This window comes from Genypterus blacodes, unplaced genomic scaffold (assembly GCF_046128005.1).
Source record: "Genypterus blacodes isolate CSIRO-AG114 ecotype Tasmania unplaced genomic scaffold, CSIRO-AGI_Gbla_v1 ptg000045l_1, whole genome shotgun sequence".
In the NCBI taxonomy this organism is placed as follows: domain Eukaryota; kingdom Metazoa; phylum Chordata; class Actinopteri; order Ophidiiformes; family Ophidiidae; genus Genypterus; species Genypterus blacodes.
This window is the reverse complement of record NW_027466858.1, coordinates 2,449,541-2,469,786: the sequence shown is the minus strand read 5'-3', so window position 1 is coordinate 2,469,786 and position 20,246 is coordinate 2,449,541. Positions and strand designations below refer to the sequence as shown.

General features: G+C 47.8%; 1 protein-coding gene across 2 annotated transcripts in view; it reads right to left on the bottom strand.

The window, feature by feature from the left end:
- The window catches only part of sema6a (sema domain, transmembrane domain (TM), and cytoplasmic domain, (semaphorin) 6A), a 92,516-nt gene that overhangs the window by 31,730 nt on the left and 40,540 nt on the right, over nt 1-20,246 (bottom strand). For both annotated transcript variants that reach the window (XM_076149388.1, XM_076149389.1), the window contains exons 3-8: nt 20,109-20,226; nt 9,542-9,602; nt 8,092-8,154; nt 7,735-7,836; nt 1,514-1,604; nt 167-286 (exon numbers count right to left, since the gene is read on the bottom strand). In XM_076149388.1, coding sequence (XP_076005503.1) covers nt 167-286; nt 1,514-1,604; nt 7,735-7,836; nt 8,092-8,154; nt 9,542-9,602; nt 20,109-20,226 — 555 coding nt within the window. The remainder of the gene's footprint in view (nt 1-166; nt 287-1,513; nt 1,605-7,734; nt 7,837-8,091; nt 8,155-9,541; nt 9,603-20,108; nt 20,227-20,246) is intronic.

Genomic DNA, 20,246 nt, shown 5'->3' with positions numbered 1-20,246 from the left:
CGACGCCCGAGTGTCAGACGCACTCACACACACACCTGCAGCATGCGTCATCAATCACAGACGCGCGGTCACGCACGCACGTCCACAGCCTGGTTTGTTTTCTAACTTGTCACTCTGTTTGGTGCTTTCCAACCACAGGCACTTTGTTTGTGTGTCCCACACTCACCTTTCAGCCACTTGGAGTCATGTTTGACAGTGCGCAGAGTTGGGCTGTCTCCTAGGCTACGGTAGATGACCGCATCGATCGCCAGGAAGTCTGTTACTGTGGCCGAGTACAGCTTGCCATCTGGAGTGGGAACACAAGAGACGGAGGGAGTGACAAGGAGGAAAGATGGAGATGGAGAGGCAGAAGAACAGAGAGAGAAGCAGAGGGGGAGATGAAAAGATAGAGCTGAGAGGGTGAAGTTAAGTCAAGAGTGGAACACAAAGTCACTGAGCGATTCCTGCTCACGCGTTTCAGCTCCGAGCTGGAAAAACGGATGAAAAACAAACTGAGGAGACTTTGTGAAGGACAAAAACAGACACTCAAACATGGAACACAAATGTAATTGCTCGCTCGGAAAGCACATTTCAAAGAACACGCACACAACAAAGCCCTGCACACAAACACACACACACTCACACACACTATGCACACATGAGACTGGAGCACTATCCACCACCGGCATGACCTCAGCCTGCCTTGGCTGGAACCACAGTGGAAACTCAAACTACATAATTGAAAGGATAGCAGTCAGAGGAACCCTCTTGATTACTCAGTGCTTCCAGCTTCTTCCAAAGCAGCTCTGCTACACATTAACTGGTCAGCTTCAGCCTTCACTCTCCTCCTCGGCTTCAAACGCAACAACGGACGGCACGTATACAACCATAAATTGCTCCACTGCAAATGTGAGCGGGCATTGAATCTCTTTAGCAGCCTTCCGTTTCGCTTGCATCAGAATAATCGCACCACCGCCAACGGAAAGCTGACTCACTCTGGTTGCATACATTCATGTTTGATTTATTTTTAAACTCATGCATTTTGATGGAGGGTGACAGAAAGGAACAAGGAGAAGGAAAGAGCAAGAGAGAGAGAGAGAGAGAGAGAGAGAGAGCGCATGTTATCATCACGCTGCACTATTGATGTGTTTCCAAAGAGATCCAACAAGCAGCGAATTCCTGACACAGAGCAAATGTGGCCCCGAGTTAAGCGATTCGCTCTTGTGCACATAGCGGGGATTGGCTTTTATTCTTGACAAGCAGCTGGCATACGGCCATTAGAAGAAACCACAGGCTATTGCCAAAAATATTAAATAAAACCACAACTAATCCTCAGGCTCAAATTGACTCAACTTTCCCATCTAGCTCCAAACACGCTCCAATATTTAATAACTGCAGATAGGAGAAAATATAGATGAATATCTTTGCCGCACGACCATCAATGATCCCATCGTCTCACACACACACACACACACACACTTGACCTCTTTCACCTCACAGATGCAGCTAATAAAGGGCTGAGGTGGGATCTTACCAGCGAAGAGGGCCACGTTGGCGTGTTTGGCATCATACGGGCAGCGTGCCATCCCGCTGATTTCCTCTCCCAGAGCCTCCATGGTGTCCAACTAGGGTCAGAAAGGAGGTGAAAGGTCAACAAAGGTGCAAGACGAAATAGCAAACACACCAAAGACAGGACAGGAAATGTGTTTTCCACTGGGGGGGATATGTAGAAGGAGGAAGGTGAGAGAGAATAGACTTGAAATCTGAATGTATGACTCTAGAATATTGTGTGGAGACGGACCAACATGAGGAGAATCGTCCTGTAAGCCTGTGAGTGACTGTGTCTGATCCTGATCTGTCCCCGTACTGTGGAGGTGCCACCCTTGTGTCCCATCTGGGAAACTATCATGAAGACATTCTCCACGTTTCACAGGACGTGCGGCCCCGATCCGCTCCCCTCTGCCGTCCTTTATGGCTCACCTGTGTTGGTGTAAAACATCGAGCTTTAACAGCTCTCCGGACGGATCTTTCCTCCGCTTACTGCGCCGCCTCACAGCAGCCCTGATTTCTAAAGTTGCCACTTTTATAGTAAAGAGGAAATAAATGGTCAGAGAAAAACGGCAGAGCACAGAGCTCAGAGGGGACGTGAAGAGTTTCCTCTGAGCCGCAGCAGCTCTTATAAAAATGATGATTCACTTCAGAATATAAAACATGGTCTCTTCAAAATTGCAAATAGCTTAACCAATCAACAGAGAAGAAGAAGATGGGACTTCTTTGCTTCATGGAATGCAGCCTCCAATGTCATCGGAGACATTGCCAACCATCTCTGCGCCTTGGAATTTAGACATTTCCCAGTTTGATTGGACTGTGAAGGACCGGGCATGGCAGAGGATTGGTTATGGGTCAAAGGTCAGCACACACACCCTCAAACACCCAGGCTGATGCACGCAGACACACACACAGAGCTGCACAGAGTCAGGAGGAGACTGCTGAACAAACCGTGTACCTCCAGAGTTCACTTCCAAGCTCGTTTTTCTTCCGTATCTCTATCCCGACTCCTCTTTCCCTTCCTCTCTCGCTCTCTCCCAACAAAGAGGAGCGCCGCTTGCCAAGAGAGCAAAGTGCTTACGCCGCCCTTTCTGCTCTCTAAACAGGTCATTTTGTTTTCTATTCCTGTCTCGGCGGAAACGGTTATCATCTGCCCACTAGAAAAGGTCACACACGCACGCGCACACACACACACACTCTCCGGTGCAATGCTAGAAAAGCCAGCCAGAGAAATTGTTCAGGCTGATTTGGCAGTTAAAATTACAAGTGACCTTTTTACAACTGAGTGAGAATTACCGGTAGCAGTAGTAGCAGCATTCCTTGATTTCTGGATTTCTCTGCTTGTTCGGAAAACAGGCGGATTACGTCAAGACGCAGGCGAGAGAGAGAGGAAGTTTATACCAGATTATTAAATAGCACTGAGTTCATCATAGGAGGACTCCTGAATCAGAGACGACAAGGCCATTAAGTGAAGCTTGAAACACATACCCTCTCTCTGACACACACACACACACACACACACACACACACACACACACATACACACACACACACAGTATCTCCCTTGCCACAGCGGCTTTCCCACTCCTCCATCTTCCGTCTTCCCAGCTCATTTCACCGGGCAGTGACCTCTGTCTGCTGGGCTCGGCTGTCCTGTCAGTGATCTGTTCCTGCTGTTTGAACGAAGGAAGAGGCTCCCAGACACACACTCACACACACACACACACACAGATACACACACACACAGCTATGCCTCTCCAGTCAAGCTGGCATTTGCAGAAAAACAACCGCTCACACTCACGTTGTTAGCCTTGTCTCAAGCAATTTGCAATATTTGAAGTTGGGCGATGGCGATCCATAAAGCTGCCACACCGGATGATAACACTTTAAACGGCAACATAAAGAAATGTGATGTTTCAACGGTCAAAGATGGATTATTTTTTACATTGTTTACCAGGCAAACCTTATTATGCTGTCAACTCCAAGAGCAGAGAGAAGAAAGAAGCACTCGCACCGCTTTGCAGGGACATAATTCAAAGCAATGGGAAGGCAACAGTGGCGCTGTCACACCTCCTTTGCTCGCCGCCGCCTTAACGGCAAACGACCCTGCAGGGACTGACTGAGTGTAGCAGGAGAACGTGCACCAGCCTCGCTAGGAACGCCGCGTATCTAAGTGAATTAATTACAACAGCAGCTCATTGGTGTTTTCCATAGGCTGTACGTTAATTAATTCCACAAACAGAATGCCGATGGAAAACAGGCCTGTTAGGAGGGTTGGAGCTGGCAGGAGCCGCAGAGCACAGGGAGAGAGGGAGAGGGAGAGGGAGAGAGGGAAAGGGAGAGGGAGAGGGAGAGGGAGAGGGAGAGGGAGAGGGAAAGGGAGAGTGTGTGAGAGGGAGAGTGTGTGAGAGGGAAAGGGAGAGAGAGAGGGAGAGGGAGAGGGAGAGGGAGATGGTGAGATCATGAGAGTCAGTGAGAATGAGTGAGAGTGAGTGAGAATTAGTGAGAGAGGGTGGGAGTGAGAGAGAGAGAGAGAGAGAGAGAGAGAGAGAGAGAGAGAGAGAGAGAGATGGTGAGAGTGAGAATGAGTGAGAGTGAGTGGGAGTGAGAATGAGTGAGAGTGAGAGTGAGAGTGAGAGTGAGAGAGAGAGGGGGGGGGGACTCTATGCTGCTCTGTCTCTGCACAACTTTTTTATTTATATTAATGAATATGTTTATCATGGGTGAGAGGATTGTGAGGACTAAACTCAGGCTGCGTCCCATTTCTGAAGAGTTTGGGGTGTATTCCTTGATATCACAGCGTCTTTGTTTGTATTAGAAACAAACCCTCTTTGCCGAGGTGACTGTCTCTGTGTGATGAAGCTCTATAAAGGAGAACAAACAGAGTGAAACTGTGTCACACTCTTTCTTCTTTCCTCCGTCCCTCCCTTATGTCATTCATGTTCACAGCAGCTGAGTTGAGTTTGCAGCATGTTCCCAGGGTGCAAAGCCTTCATCCCAGCTGCACAGCCTCCCGCAGACATGAAGGTGAAGTGCACCAGTTCACACCTGGGCCAGATGAGGTTGCGTAAACTAAACGAGGACACATCACCCTGGGAGATTAATGGCTGTGGCCCATTTCTGTGCAAACTCTCTCTGAGTCGTGGGAGAATGAACCCTTTTCTTGACCAGCAGGGCACCAAACTGTAGGCTGTAGAACTGTTGGGGGCATAATCATGTTAACCCAAAGAGGAAGAAGTAAATGTCAAAACCGTCAAACCTCCTTATGTGTGTACTTATTCTAGGGCAGTGAGGATCTATATGCTGCTTTTCTTTGCATTCACTACGTGTGCGAGCGAGGAGAAGCATTTGTTCTTTTCTGATTGATGCATTAAACATGAGCCTCAGAGCTTGCAGGCATGAAAGTCTCCCTCCAGTACATTCAGTCCACCAGTATCCAGGTCTCGTGTCTTGGTTTCATCACCTGGGACCCACTGCCTCCAAGCTCCACCCTACACAGTCCCCCCCTCCTCCCCCCCTGGTTCCCCACAGCTTCACCCGGCAACAGGCGATGAAACCGACTCCAGCCATATATCAACCCAGCTGGATGGGGTGTTTATTATTAAAACACAGCGAGGGAGTGACAGAGGGAGAAAGCAGCAGAGGCCAAAGATGGTGGAGCTGTGGGAGCGATGGAGGGAGAGTGGAAGGCTGGCGGGAGCCGAGGAGTGAGGGAGTGAGGGAGGAGGGAGAGAGGAGGGCAGAGGGGATGGAGTGATGGAGGATGAATAGAGGAGCGGGAGTTGGGTGTTGCATGGTGCCACGGCTGCCAAGGGCTGCCAAGGTGCCGCACTGTATCTGGTTTCATAAAATTCATGGGTTTGTGTGAGTATGTGTGTGTGTGTGTGTGTGTGTGTGTGTGTGTGTGTGTGTGTGTGTGTGTCTTTACCCAACACAGGGTAAAGACAGGATGAGCAGAAGACACGAATGAAGGAAGAGAACTGATAAGAAAAGGAAGAATATGAGCCAAAAGTGGCAGAGATATGAAGTGGTAACTGAGAAGTAGAGGTGTTGGAAGAAACAGAATGGGGTCTCGCTTGCTTAGGCAGGAGCTCTCACCCCTCTGCCCCCCCCCCCCCGCCCCCCCGCCCTCCTCCTCCACCCCAGCGCTCCCACCCACCCTTGCGGCGTTGTTGATTAATGTGGGATGAGGCTGGCCTCGAAACAGAAGCTCTTTTCAGTGCTGTCACACTGGGGAGATGGAGAGGCAAACTGTGGCCAAGGTGGATTTAACGTACAACTACACACCCGCCCACACACGCACACACACACATACACACTCACACACACACACCCTCATCCAGCACTTTCGAACCAAGCTGGAGTGGAGTCCAGCACCCCATCAAAGGCCTGGTATCTGCCCAGATAGTCTGCCAGGTTGCCAGCAGCACAGTGTGTGTGTGTATGCATGTGTGATGATTTTGTAAAATGTGTGTGTGTGTGTGCCGTTGTTGTGTTTGCACAGTTGTCGGCGTTTGCATGTGTGCATGAATAATGTGTGCACATTGTTTTTTACCCTTTATCACTTCAGGCAAATGTCAATTGTTATTATTATTGTTGTAGTTGTGTGTGATTTGGTGATTTTGTGTTACAATTTTCATTACATTGCAAAAAGCTTTTCTTTACTCATTGTAGTCACAAACCAATTGACAAGCCCAGTGGTGTGTGTGTGTTGTGTGTGCGTGTGCGTGTGCGCGTGCGTTCATCTGTGTGTGTGTGTGTGTGTCTCCATGGCCATTTTACAACATTTCAGCTGATTAAACCCGAGCCAGAGGAGCGACAGGGCACAGAACGTCTCAGCCCGCTCACACAGGGAGACACAGGAAGCGTGCAGGCATAACTGGAGGAACCAGGCCTGATAAATGCAGAGACATAAATCCCACTCTCTTTGCCGGAGGAGCTAGTGAAGTGAGAGACATCCACTCTGTGTGCTTAACATGCCCAAACCAAGGAGCCCAGCGGAGCGGAGATGTCTTGTTTTCCTGCTGAACAGATCTAGTGAACCAAAGCTGGAGCGTTTCTCCCCCACAGGCCCCCAGATAACATCCCAGTGTCCTGTGACCAACACGGCTCATCCCATCACACTGAACAATAACAGCCTTCAAAGCCCATCTGTGCCTTTCTCTCCTTCTTCCTCTCTGGCAGATTGTTTTTCCTCCATGGAGCACCTTTACTTCTCCCATGGTGTTTGGAATCATTTCAGCCACGGTTTTCTACATTCCAGCTTAATTAACTCATAGAAGTTAAAGTCTTTTTCCTAGTATTGTCTTGCTCTTCTCCATATGACCACTGGGTAATGTGAGCACCACACCTGATCAGCTGACTGGTCCACTGTAATGGCAATGATGACACTTGGAGTTTATTTTCCCTTTTCACGCTGAGGTATCACAAACTGGATTTGTGTGTCATAATTCACACGTTTCTCTGTGATTCTGGTGTTTGTCTACTTTGTATGTTCTCACTCTGTGTCCTTCACTCTGCCTGCTTTAGTGGGACATGTATCTCCAGATCTGTTTTTATCCTTTTACTATATATATATCTTTAAATCAGTCTATTTTATTGTCTGTCCTCTGTGACCCGAGGGCAGTGAGACGGTTTCATAGGTGTTTCTGTTTTGACTGAAGGAATCCTGAAGCTATTTCAGACATGCCAGCATGGACGAGGTCAGGCAGGCTTCTGTTTAGGGTGAAGGTTGAGTCATATTTCAGGGCTGCTTTTTCAGTCGTGTTTCAGTGTGCGCGTGTGTGTGTGTGTGTGTGTGTGTGTGTGTGCGTGTGAGTGAGTGAGTGCGTATGTATGTGTGTAAGTAGCCAGGTAGTTGGGTTTCTCTGCTTCTAAATGGAGCGTGTCAAAGTACACCTGCAGATAAAGACATGGGAGCGGAGTTGTGAAAGTCATCCATCTATGTCCAGCGCTCCATAACTCAACCCTCTCCGCTCACACACTGTGGGGGGGTGATGTGAGTGTGTGTGTGTGTGTGTGTGTGTGTGTGTGTGCGTGTGTGCGTGTGTGTGCGTGCCAGATGTAGAAAAGCAAAGAGACAGAGTGACAGAAAGCCACAACAGAGATTAAGGAAGTGTATTTGCTAAATATGTGTAGTGCATTCCTGTGAATTGAGGTGTGTGTGTGTGTGTGTGTGTGTGTGTGTGTGTGTGTGCAATGGCTTACCTTGAAGGTCCGGCAGGAGGGGTTGAAAGCATTTGTCCCGCACACAAACAAGGTGTCATCATTCTGCTGCAGGAGGACTTTGATGAAATTGTGACACTCATCCTTCAGGGGGAGAGAGAGAGAAGAAAGAGAGAGAGAGAAGGAGAAGAAAGAGAGAGAGGAGGTTATTGGTGACATTCATATCTTTCCTACTAGACTCTGCTACAGTTTCCTTTAGGGTTCTTTGTGTCCACAAGCATGAAAACACAAACATCAAGCATATAATCAAGAAATAAACATCGTCTTTATGGTACATAAATATATATTTAGGTTTTCATAGGCGTTCACAAGTGTGGGTGTGTGTGTGTATGTTTGTACCTTATGCTTCCCTTTCATTCTGCAGGTGTCAACATCTGCCTGTCTGGACTTCCATGTCAGTTTCTGTGAGAGAGAGAGTGAGAGAGAGAGAGAACGAGAGAGAGAGAGAGAGAGAGAGAGAGAGAGAGAGAGAGAGAGAGACAGGCAGACAGAGTGAGTGATAGACAGGCAGAGAGAGAGGGAGAGAGAGCCAGAGAGAGAGAGAGAGGGAGACAACAAACAATAAGGTAAAGTGAGGAAAAACAGACAGAAACCCCCTGCAGCTCAGCTCGATCTATACAAGTAATCAATAATCATCATCTTAGATTCTCTGTCATTGATTTTCCTTAATGAGGCACCTGCTCGGAGGTGAGCGTTATTCTAAGCAATGATTGGAGATCAGTTTACCAACTTGAACTTCTATGTTCTCTGCCAGAGGGGAGGAAATACGATCCCGAGCCCGGATCAGAGCAGAATCTACCCAAGGACAGACTCTGACTCACGGCCAAGCAGCTCCTTTTTCTGCACTGACTGGCCGCTCTCACACACATACACACACACGCTCTCACACACACACACACGCGTCTCTCAGTCCGAGGCCTGTGTGGCCTGAGGGTCAGCGCTGAGCCGCCGTGTCAGAGCGCCGCGTCCTCACCGCTGTTGTACAACATGTTTGGAGCGCGGCCACTGATTAAAGACCTTCAGTCATCAATCAATCTGTGCGTCTCCCACCAGCCTTTCATCTGCAGCCCGCGCTCATTAAGAACCACTCGCCGGGCTTTGACATTGAAGTGTACGGGGTGGAGGGGCGGCGGGTTGCTGTATACACGAGAAGGCCCTCGTCTGAATTCTGTTTGCATGTATTATCTGCAGGCCAACTGATGCCAGAGAGGAGTGGATGGGATGGAGCACAGAGTGGCTTATTACAGCCCAGGGCCCATGTAAATATCAAGGCCCGTCTGAATAATCTGAGAGCATACAGCCGGATCTGTTTCCCTCCGCTGCCTCCCGCTCGTCTTCCTCTTGTCCTTCTGCCGTTCTTTCCCTTCCCCTTCGTCTCATCTTCTCTTTCCCTCTTTGCCCTTTCTTCTCCCTGTTCTCCCTCACCTCCTCTCTCCTTCCCTCCTTCACTTCCTCCCCTGTCCTCTCTGCTTCCGTTACATCCCCCCCCCTCCCAAACGTCCCAGTGAGGTGTGTGAGTGACGCAGGCGGTTTACTCGCTGATTGATTGGCTAATGCTCTTAGCAGGGTCACTGCAGTTTGCTCAATGAGTGTGTGTGTGTGTCTGTGTGTGTGTGTGTGTAAGACTGCTGGCAGACACATGCATACACCCACACGTGCACACACTTACCCACACACACACACACAGACTGGCACCCTGAGCCAAGTTGTTAGGGTTATGTTGTCAATCACGGTGTCTGTGTATGCAACGAGAACAACATGTCCTCAAAGAGACAGACGGCTCACTCACCTTACTGAAAAAGATCTCGTCACTGTTGGCAGTGTCTGTGTCCACCGCGTATATGTGATCCCTGCGAGTAATGAAGGGAGGAGGAGGGGGGGAGAGAGAGAGAGAGAGAGAGAGACAGAGAGAGGGGGAGAGATGAGAAGATAAGACGTCAGACAGCCTGTCAGACGGTCAAAAATTCAACAAACAATAAAGCCATTTCTTTTCTTTTCTTCCCCTCACTTCCCTGTTTTCCCCCTGCAGGCAACAAACAGCATCGGAAAAAATGGCTCTTTGTATAAACTTTGTTCAAACTTTCAAAAAAATGACAATAAACAAAAGGGGGCCACAGCTATTTGCTCTGTCAGACAGAAACAGTCAACAAAGGTTTAGAGCGCTGCGGCGTGGGCCCGGGGACAAAAGCCCCTTTGTCCCTCAGAAAGGTCTTAGAGGGGGGTAAGGGAGGACGGGGAGGTTGAGACGGGAGGTGCCAAGTCACTCAGAGCTGTTCAGGTCAATTAAGCCTAGTGTTTGAGCCACAGGAAATCTATACTAACACTCATTAAAGCTCAGACAAGAAGACTTATGTGTGCTCGCCTGGAAATATACAGGCTTGTCCTGTTACACAGTCCAGCCATATAGAGCCTGCAGGGCATATGGAAGACATAAAAGCAACAAGGGTTAACTATGTCTCGGGCGGACGGACTGACGGGGTGAGCGACTGTGTAGCTATGCACCTACTTACCGTGGCAAATTAGGGCGCAGACAGGGTGCAGGGGGGGTGGAAGGTGTAGAAATGGTTTAAGTGGAAGGGAAGGAGAGAAGGAAGGGGGGGAGTGTTTCCTTGTTTGAGGAGGAAGGAGAGAAGCAAAGGTGACTACGCCAAATGATGTAACTGCTTTAATTTGTTGGAAATTAGCTGGCGAATGTGTTTTTAATCAAAGTGTGTAACAGTGGCGTCGTCAGGCTCGCGTCTTAATTACGTTCTAGTTCCCCAACCTGCGCTCAGCCAGCCTGCCTGCCTCTCGCTCTCATTAACTAAATCTAATAAAGCCTTTGGAGGAACAGGCATCTTGAAATGAATCTACTTATATCGCTTTCCTGGGGGCCTGGGCTATCTCCTCCGAGGGTACAAATCCTGTCTACTGTACATTATCAGCCATGACAATGAAATTGAATAATTAATCTCTGTGTGAGCAGTTGAAATGAAGAAAAACAGGTCTGCCTGCTGAGCGACAGAGGACAGAGGACAGAGGACACGTCTCTGGTCCAAACCGTGTACTCGTGGAAGTTTGTTTTGTTGCAGTTGTGCTTCTCCCTTTACTTCATTTCTGTCATTTGCTTCCCTTGACTCTAATTCAATCAACGCTGTGTTTTTGTGAGATACTTTACTGAAGAAACAAGCAAATGCAGCCACTTTTGTTTATCCAGTTCTATTCTTAGTCCTTTTTTGTTGCGGCTTCAGTTGCACACAGCTAAAGCCAGATGCTTACTGTCGCCGCGCTCTCTGTTGTGACATTAAATCGAGTTTTTCAAGCCAAGACCGCAAACTCCACAGCAAAATGTTTCCTATTAAGGTTCTCTGGTGGCACTGCTCCGGCTAATTGATCCGTATTGAATTTCCAGGGTTGATGAACGTCCTTTCTGTATTTCAATGTTTCCTTGTACCTTTCTGCCAGTGTAAGAGCATACGCATTATTGAGTTGCAGAAAACTTGATTATAATGGTAACTGTTATATATTAAAGTTAATTAACTCCACTAAATTAGACTCAAGGTAACAAGGCGCAGCACAGCAGAACTCCGCTTCACTCCTGCTGATTCTTCTCACAGACTTATATTTTAAAAACTAGATCACAGCTTCATCTTGGCTTTTGACAGTAACCTTCCCCGTCTCGTGCCTCTCTTGTTCGGGCGCTGACAGCGTTCTCTGGGGCTGAGGCCTTCCAGCCGCAGGGTTTCGGTTCCAGCAGAGATTAGAGGGAGCCAAGCGATGAGGCGTCCCTCAAACATCCTGACTGGAGATGGAAGGAGGACAATGCAGGGGCTGTGTCTGTGTCAACACCAGCTCTACAAACACACACATGTGCAAGTGGATACCCCCTCCCCCATTCTCTCCCCCCCCACCCTGACATGCTCACCCAAACACACCGAGAGACCTTTGGCCCTCTTCACCACTGCACCTGAACTCCTGTTACAACACTTCCCTGTGGTCTGTGAGTCATATCCTCTATGAATCAATGGGGGAAAAGAAACTACAGAAAGTGGAGGCAAAACCGTAGCGGCGGATTTTAGCCCATTAAATTCTGAAATGTGTATATTTTAGATTACTGCCACCAATTTTCTCAAGCGTGGCTCAGGTTTTTACACTGATTTCCTGTCTTGCAGGCAGCCAGCGTTTTCCATTCATGTTGGATGCTGCGAAAATAAACCTGCAGACTTGAAAACTTGCTGGAAATAGACGACCCATAAATGTTACAGGAGTTGTGTGTGTGTGTGTGTGGGGCTGATTCTGAAACCTCATCGGTGATGAGGTGCGAAGGGATGAGCTGAAAATGTGCCAAAAGGCAGCGCATTCACAAAGCATGGCCCAGGGAAATCAACCAAGGGAGACAAACAGTAAAGCAATGCAATGCAAACTTGGTGGGTTTGAAGTTCTTGGAGGTGAGGGGAGTGGGAGGTTGAACGCTGCTACTTCACTATTATACAATCATAATGTCGTGTTTTTTTCAAGACCTTGACCAAGTTGTGAGTCTACGAAAACACATATTGTGATGAAAGGAACAGAAAGCAAATGGATGCCTGGGAAATCTACACTGTGCTCCAGACAATGTTGTGCAGTGATGTAAGGTGGATGCAATTTGTAACTCTAAAGCATCACAACATTCCAAAGAAAAGAATATTGTCCCTCTGTGTTTCTTCAATAAGCTGTAATCTGTGACTGTAAATGGGTTTTCTTTTCTCATAGAATCCTGAAGAAGAAGAAGAAGAAGAAGCCCCAGTAACCCAGAAACCAACACAAAGGTCAGATCTGGGTTCAGTTCCTTGTTTGTTACCTTTGTTCCCGGTAAAGAACTGAAGGAACAAAAGCTTCAGTGAGCAGTGATCACGCATCAAAATGTGTTATTTACTTCCATTCACACTGAGATGCTCACTGTGAATACAAGAAAATAGGTGCTCCATTGTTTATTGTTATCAAATATGGGAGCTGGTGCCATGTTTATTCTTCAAAAAATGAAATTAATAGCTGACAAAGCAGGAAACAAATGGAGCAGGGGTCTGTAGTGATATACTGTATGTCATCTAAGTGAGTGGATCCTGTTATTTATAAATCCACTTCACTGCCAGTTCCTTCTCTTTATCTTCCCTGAGTTAACTCCCACTGACCGCTGCCAGCATCGCTCTCGGGTTTCTCCACTTGAGTCTTCGAAAAAACGACTCGTGCAACAGGAGCGCGGCCAGACTGAGGTCCGGGCTAAACCCGACGCTCCTCCGGCAAGTCTCCTGGAGTCGGAGCCAGCCAAAGACCTTCTGTCCTCAGTCCATTCACATTAGCGGATAATCTACGGCGGCCACTGCTTTCAAATCACTCTCCCACTCCGATTTACAGCTAAGTCGGTGCTTCACATCGGCGCCATTCATCCGCCCGGACCTTGAGTTCAGATAGACATCACGTACGAGTAACTTGATGAAGTTAAACGCAGCTCTAATGACACTTTTTTGTACTTGAGCCGGACGTCTGACATCCTCCAAAACAGTGTCGTACAAATGGATGAATGGAGCCAAATTCACTTCATGTTTTGGATTGATATCTGTAAAATAAGCCAATAAAAGTGCTATAGTGTTCCTGTGACACTTCTAGATCAGTATTCATACCAAAATCTTGATCATTATATGGATTCCGATTCCGATTTTCCAACAGAATATAATCAACCACCTACATTTTAAGACATTACACACACAGATTGATCCAGATGAGAACATAATAACAACAAATCTAATATTATGATGACAGACCATATATGAGCTCAGGAAGTGTGTATTAGGCTGGTGTTTATGGTCATTTTCAAAGTTAACACATCGTGACATTCTGAGAACAAGAAGATAATTGAGGCTTTGGCGAGTGATGAGTGCTGAACATCGGCTGTCAGTGTGAATCATTCGGCGTGGGCTTCGCAATTCCCGAAACTTCGATCGAAAAATGTGTGAGTAGGAAGGAAGGTATGCAAATATCCGCTCAGACACAAATATGGGTGCACTGCAAAAGGCCGGGTGCAGGGAGAGAGAGAGAGAGAGAAAGAGGGAGAGAGAGAGAGAGAGAGAGAGAGACAGTATGGACCAACAACTGGGGGCAATCCAGAGTGTGAAAGCTGAAAGAGTGCAATGGAATGACACTGAGGGTCTCCGTTGGACATGTAGCCATTCGCTCGGAGCAGAACACAGGCTCTTTGTGTGGAAGAATGTGGTTTTCATAACGGCCTGTTTCTTTTGGGGTGACGGCGGGCCGGCCGGTTCCATCTGGAGGCCCATTGTCAAACCATCTCGTGCTCCGGTGGCAGAAAAGAGGGAGAACGGATTAGCATGCACGCCGCACCTATCGCCACCGCCCCCTCTGACTACACATCCCTCCTTTCACCCCTCCTTCCTCTACCCCATCCCCCCACCCCACCCGTTCTCTCTCATCACCCTCTTCACCCATATTCCGCTCACTTCATAACCAGATCATGGGTGGTAGAGGGGGTACATTGTACATTGTTTTGGCTTTCACCGGTTCAAATCCTCCTAACAAAGTGGCTGTGGACTTGGGGGGGGTTAGGGGGGTTGAGTGGGGAAGCCAGCGGGCACCTCTGGGCTGTGAGGGGAGAGCTTGGGGTCCTCAATGGGGTGAGGGCAAGCAGGGGCCCTGGGTGATTCGGCAGCATGAAATACAACAAGCCAGAGTTCACTGCCCCCCCAAGCTGAGGCAGGTTGTTCTTTTACAGGGTTCAGCTTCTCTACATTCTCTCCAGATTTTCTTTTGTGTTGCTGCACATTGGAGTGTGTGTGTGTGCGTGTGAGTGTGTGAATGTTGCAAGGGGGCCATCTTTTGACCATTTGCACCGACCATTAAGCATGTATGCCTGCACAGGAACTGCAGAGGACAACAGTGTGAGTTCTCTTGCTGTTCAATAATCTCTGCAAACTTTGATCATAAAGGTGTTTTTAGGTCCATTTAGAGCTAAACTGTGATGTCAGTTTGTGGAGATTTAGTTCAGAGGTTTAAGCGATTGTGTGGGTCCACAGTGCGGACGTGGCTGGATGTCTCTGATGCTGAGGAGAGGCAGAGGAGGCAGACTTGTAATCCCGGTCATTAGAGGGTTTTAACAGGATTTGGAGCTACTACAATAATGGGAACTCTAGTGACTTCACTGTGAGACCAACAAGGACCCGACAGGGAACAACCACAGTCCAGATGACACAACCCAGAGAGTGTGAGCTGCATTTTCAGAGTGTGTTTGTACATTTTTGTGTCCTTTTGTGTGTGAGTCTTAACAGAAACCAAACGTCTCAGTACATCCTGTCCCAAACCTTTTTCTTTATAGCTCTCTTGATGGCTCTCACTGTCTCTCTCTCAATTTGTCTGTCTGTCTGTCAGTCACCCAGTGTCTCTCTCTCTCTCTCTCTCTCTCTCTCTCTCTCCCTCTCTCTCTCTCTAGCTCTGGTTCCCATAATTCCCAGCCTCATAGAGGGGTGTAAACAGAGTGTGGTTGGCGTTACCATGGTAAAGACCAATTGAGGGCCAGGAATGGCAGCTATTCCCTGCATGTGGAGAGACCGGGGGCATGCTCGCTAGGAAAGTTATACAGTAACACATTCACACACTCACACACACGATGGAAACGGGACGGAAAATAGCCGAGCATCATTAAATCTATGCGAGAGAGAAAGAGAGGGACGGACAGACGAACTGAAGTAACGATGGAATATTCAGCTTATTATAAGACACAACATGTTGCTTAGGTGCAAACATAAACAAGTCCAACTGTAAAATGATGGGACGGTACTCCAACATTTCATTGTCCAAATTCCCTCATGCTACACAGTAACTTGATGGGATTATTAGGAGGATCATTGTCTTTGCATAAAAAGCTTCTGGGCATCTCTGCGTTGTAAACACGGCTGCCAAACTTTACATATTCTCACAAAACTACATTGAATTCCCCCTCCGGTGCTGAGGAATCACATGGTAACACACACACACACATACATACAGGCATGAGGTCATATATGAATACACTACCACGTCCTGGCTGTTCATATATGAGCCTTATTGTCCTGGTCGGTCACTGCGATTGAGCCGCTGAAGCCGAGGTTCTTCTTGTTAGAAGGTAACTTGTTGACATTAATCACTGCAATTTCTATCCTTATTTGACAGACTGGTGGGTACAACTCTCAGGCCCTGCACACAACCCAACCTGGAGGGTGGAAAACACTCATTATGATGAGGTACCGAGGCTGCCGCGGATGCAAGATGGACCCATATGCGCATATAAATATATAAATACACACACCCATTTGCGCCTACACACAGACACACATTCGCAGAGTTCAAAATGATAAATCTCCACTTGCACAATGATGAATATCCTCTGACTGCAGTACATAGTGCACCCCTGACCATGAAATATGGATCACTGGAATACGGATCCTCCAGCGTCCATCTCTCACTGCATCAAGAACGCTTTATTGCTTTTAGCGGACGTGACCGCGCTGCTAAAACGCCTCAAACAGACGTGACAGAAGCATGCGCGTAAAAAAGCACGGAGCCCGGCACGTTGGGAACGGGTTTTATGTTCATTACCGCACAGCTAAGCAGCGCCATGTCACTGCACCGTGTCATAGATAATGAGCGGTTGATTGCTGCCATAAAATGCAGGAAACAGCAGATGAACAGGACACTTTGTACAAGGTGGGATGTCATGTACTTTGCTCTGCTTGAACATTTGTCTTCGTTAACATAATCCAATCTGTTTAGTCGCTCACACCTCTCGCTATGATTCATGACTTGCAACATCTATTCTCAATATTCCCAGTGTTGCTGCATCTGCATGAAGAAACGGACTTAAAAGCGGCCTCTTCTCACGCACCCCCTGCAGGTAACGGACGATTTCCGAGGAGCCGTGAGAGAAGCTGACACCGTGTCCGGCCCGCTGTCCACCTCGTTAAACCTGAACAAGCTGCAGGATTGTTCTTTTTTTTCTCCAAAGCCTGCATATGAATAGAGAGCAGTCAGAAACCTGTCCCGTGGATTACACTTGACAGAAATTGAATCACGGAGTAAAACTCAGAATATTAAGGGACTTGAACTCGTCATGAGCTGAATGAATAAGCAGCAGAAACTGTGAAGGCTCAGTGTATTTCATAAATATCGGAAAGGTAAAAATGACCTCATTATTGCAGGACCTTTTCTTCGCCGTAATCGCTAAACCAGGCGTCTAATAACCGAGCGAATGATTCCGAGGCTGAATTATCAATCAGCGCATCTGTTGCTGAGTTCTTCTCCTGGCAGCAGATTCAGCTATTCCCCCTCTGTGGATTAAGAGACTTTTGTCTATTTACACATTCATCTGTGGCTATGTTTGTGTGCATCTCGCTGCTAAAAAAGCTTGTGAATTTTAATGCCAGCACTAAAAAAAGGAGCCAAGGGGATTTAATACACTGAGCAGCCATTCAAAAAACAGCCTGAAACAGTGTTGGGCTTTGGACGGCGTTCACAGTGGCCATCTGCGAGACTCGCCGAGAACTGAGGCGCGCTGGTTCTAGAGGCACGATGGCAGGAGCTGTGTGTGTGTGTGTGTGTGTGTGTGTGTGTGTGTGCTGCTGGCCCCAGAATAAACACACCATTTGACTGGACAACCACCATAAATGCAACTATTGATGTCTCATACTGCTGCAGCTTCTCTCTTCTTCTGCACCATTGTTCTTTGTCTCATAGCTCTGGTTGTCCCGCTGAGCTTGGCGTCGGCTCCCTTTTCCCATTGATTCCTCAGACGGTGATTGTTGGGCGCTATTTGCCTTAAACTGTTTGTCATTCAACTTTACCGTGTCTCTATCGATACCCTGTTAACGCTGATAGATTTCAGGGCGAGAGCCTTTCCGCGGCCGGCCCGGGCCATCGATTCCGACATTCTCCTCAGTGTCCGAATCAATGGCCGTTAACCCGACTCCCTCTAATCTCAGGCAGCCATTCCAGTTATTCAGAGGTCACAAACCCTCGCCATGTGTCAGAATTCCTGTCTGCTTTAAGCCAGTATGCAGGCACGGGACGGACGCACCAAGTGACCCACACATGCCGACACTTGAGCGCATAAACACATGGTGGTACCCAGTACACACACACACACGCACGTGCACACACACATTCACACATATGTCAGAAAAACAGGCACACCAACACATGCTAGCCAACCCCAAATTAAAACCCAAACACCCACATATCACACTCACTTCTTAATCCAATGAACAACTGGGTAACACACGTGCACACACACACACACACACACACACCCCTCTAATAAACCCCTCTGTGTCTCATTTCCCCTTCCTTCCCCTAAGGCCCCCTGCCACCCCATGTGGAGCAGGTGGGCGACAGGCAGACCAAAGACTCTGTCACACACACCGCCACCCTCCCACCCACCGACTCACACCCCCCTCCCCACACACACACAGTCTTTTGGCTTCCCTGTTTCCTGCCTCGCTCTCTCCAGCGCACACCTCCTCTTAATGACCACAGATATGTTGAAAAGCCCCTCCACTTAAAGAGCCGGCCTCCCTCGGCCATTTAATTTGACATGCTTGGGAGGAAAACAAAGGGAGACCCCTATTGTGGCATTCAACAGTATCCAATCAAGCCTGCCTTTCAATTAGCCATGGGAGACATAAAACAAGCTGATAAGGAGCCCATTTTATTACGACCTGTTTAATGCCGTTCCATTTCTAGAATCCTCTACAGTACGAGCACATGGCAGTGACTTTAAAGTTGCACGGCGGTGCTGTAGACGCGGAGATCGCTTCGATTTTGGTCACCGGTGACAAAAGAGAAGCAAAAGAGAAGCAAAATCGAAGCTGTAACACCAGTGAAAAACAAGGCAATACAGAGCAGACGGAGGGAAAATGGCTGTTTTACTGCTGCATTGTGGGTATGAACTATGTTGTCCACAGAAATGTTTCCATGAAAGCCTTTTTCCAGGTTGGGTTCAGAAAGCAAAGCAAAGGAAAATGGCCACAGCTCAACAACAAGGAGCAAAACTGTACTTTAAATCCATTAAGCAGATAAGAAGGCAGCGACGTGTGTGTGAGCCGGCTTGTTTCTCTTTGTAATTGTGGCTCATTACTGCAATTGTTTAACGCAAACGCACAAAACAAGTCGTGCATTTTTTAGCTGTGAGCAATGATCAAAACGCTATTTTCAGCCTGAACCCGCTGTTCTGTTATGTGCTGCTTGTAAAGTGAAGCGTCGCAGAGTCGGAGGTGACTGAACTGGGTCGCTGGATGACATCGCTGTTTTAGAAAAGTTCCAGGCAACAATGAGACGCTCAGATTTGCAGATTCCTCCACAGTGGAGAGGTGTTTGGGAAAAGCTTCCATCTCGAGGTGTGAAGATGATAACTTAGTGTGGACAGAAGGCGACAATGAAGAGGGAAACGCTATATTTAGCTGCCTTATTGTGGAGAATGTCGCGTTCCCAAACCCCAGATCTCTTTTCTTTCCTTTATTCCTTTTCCTTTTACTTCACCGGTAGCTTGTACCTGGTATACCTTGTGTGCACATGTTTGTTTGTGTTGTCTGTGTGTGTCTGCTTGGATGGTTAAATAAAGGGCACAGGTCTTTGGGGACGTCGTTGAAGGTAAAAGGGTTTTTGGTAAATGTTGAGCCAAGAATAGAAAACAACAGAGAGACGTGACGGGAGGGAAAAGGTCCAGACAGCAAAGTCCTTGATGGCCTCAGCGTTTCGCCCTGAATTAGTCCCGCCTGATGCTTAAAACTTTAAAAGGGAACAGCATTACGGGGCTCCAAATTTGTGTTTGATCGCTTGGCTGCACAGCATCGCGCACACTGCAGCTCTTATTGAGTTAAAACGGGATCACATGCTCACAGAGTCCTCAGCTGGCACCAATTTCTCTGACTCATTCATTCAACCGAGGGTCTGTTTGGATCAACTTCTGCAATATACAGAACAGAGTGGCTGATGGGGGATTCAATAATGCTGCTGGAATCAGTTTAATCAATCCAAAGCGACAGCGGCTTGTGCTTATTTACTTATTTTCCACTGAGAATCGGATCTATCTGTCTTTTATAAAAATGTGAGCCGAGTAGATATGGAGGAAATAGTCGCAGGCAATTTGTGTGACTGTGTGTGTGTGTGTGTCTATTTGTGTGTGTGTGTGTGTGTGTGTGTGACTATGTGTGTGTGTGCATGTGTGTGTGTGTGTGACTGTGTGTGTGTGTGACTATGTGTGTATGTGTGTGTGTGTGTGTGTGTGTGTGTGTGTGTGTGTGTGTGACTATGTGTGTGTGTGTGTGCCTGGATGTTTAATAGATCTTGTGACCCACCTGGCAGCGATGTACAAAGTCCTGTTCATGATCATGATGAGCTGGATGTCCAGTCTGTGGCGCTGTGTGCTGTTCCTGCCGGGTCTGTGGCCCACAAACGCTGGATATTGCTTCGTGTCTGCAAACAGGAAACAGCAA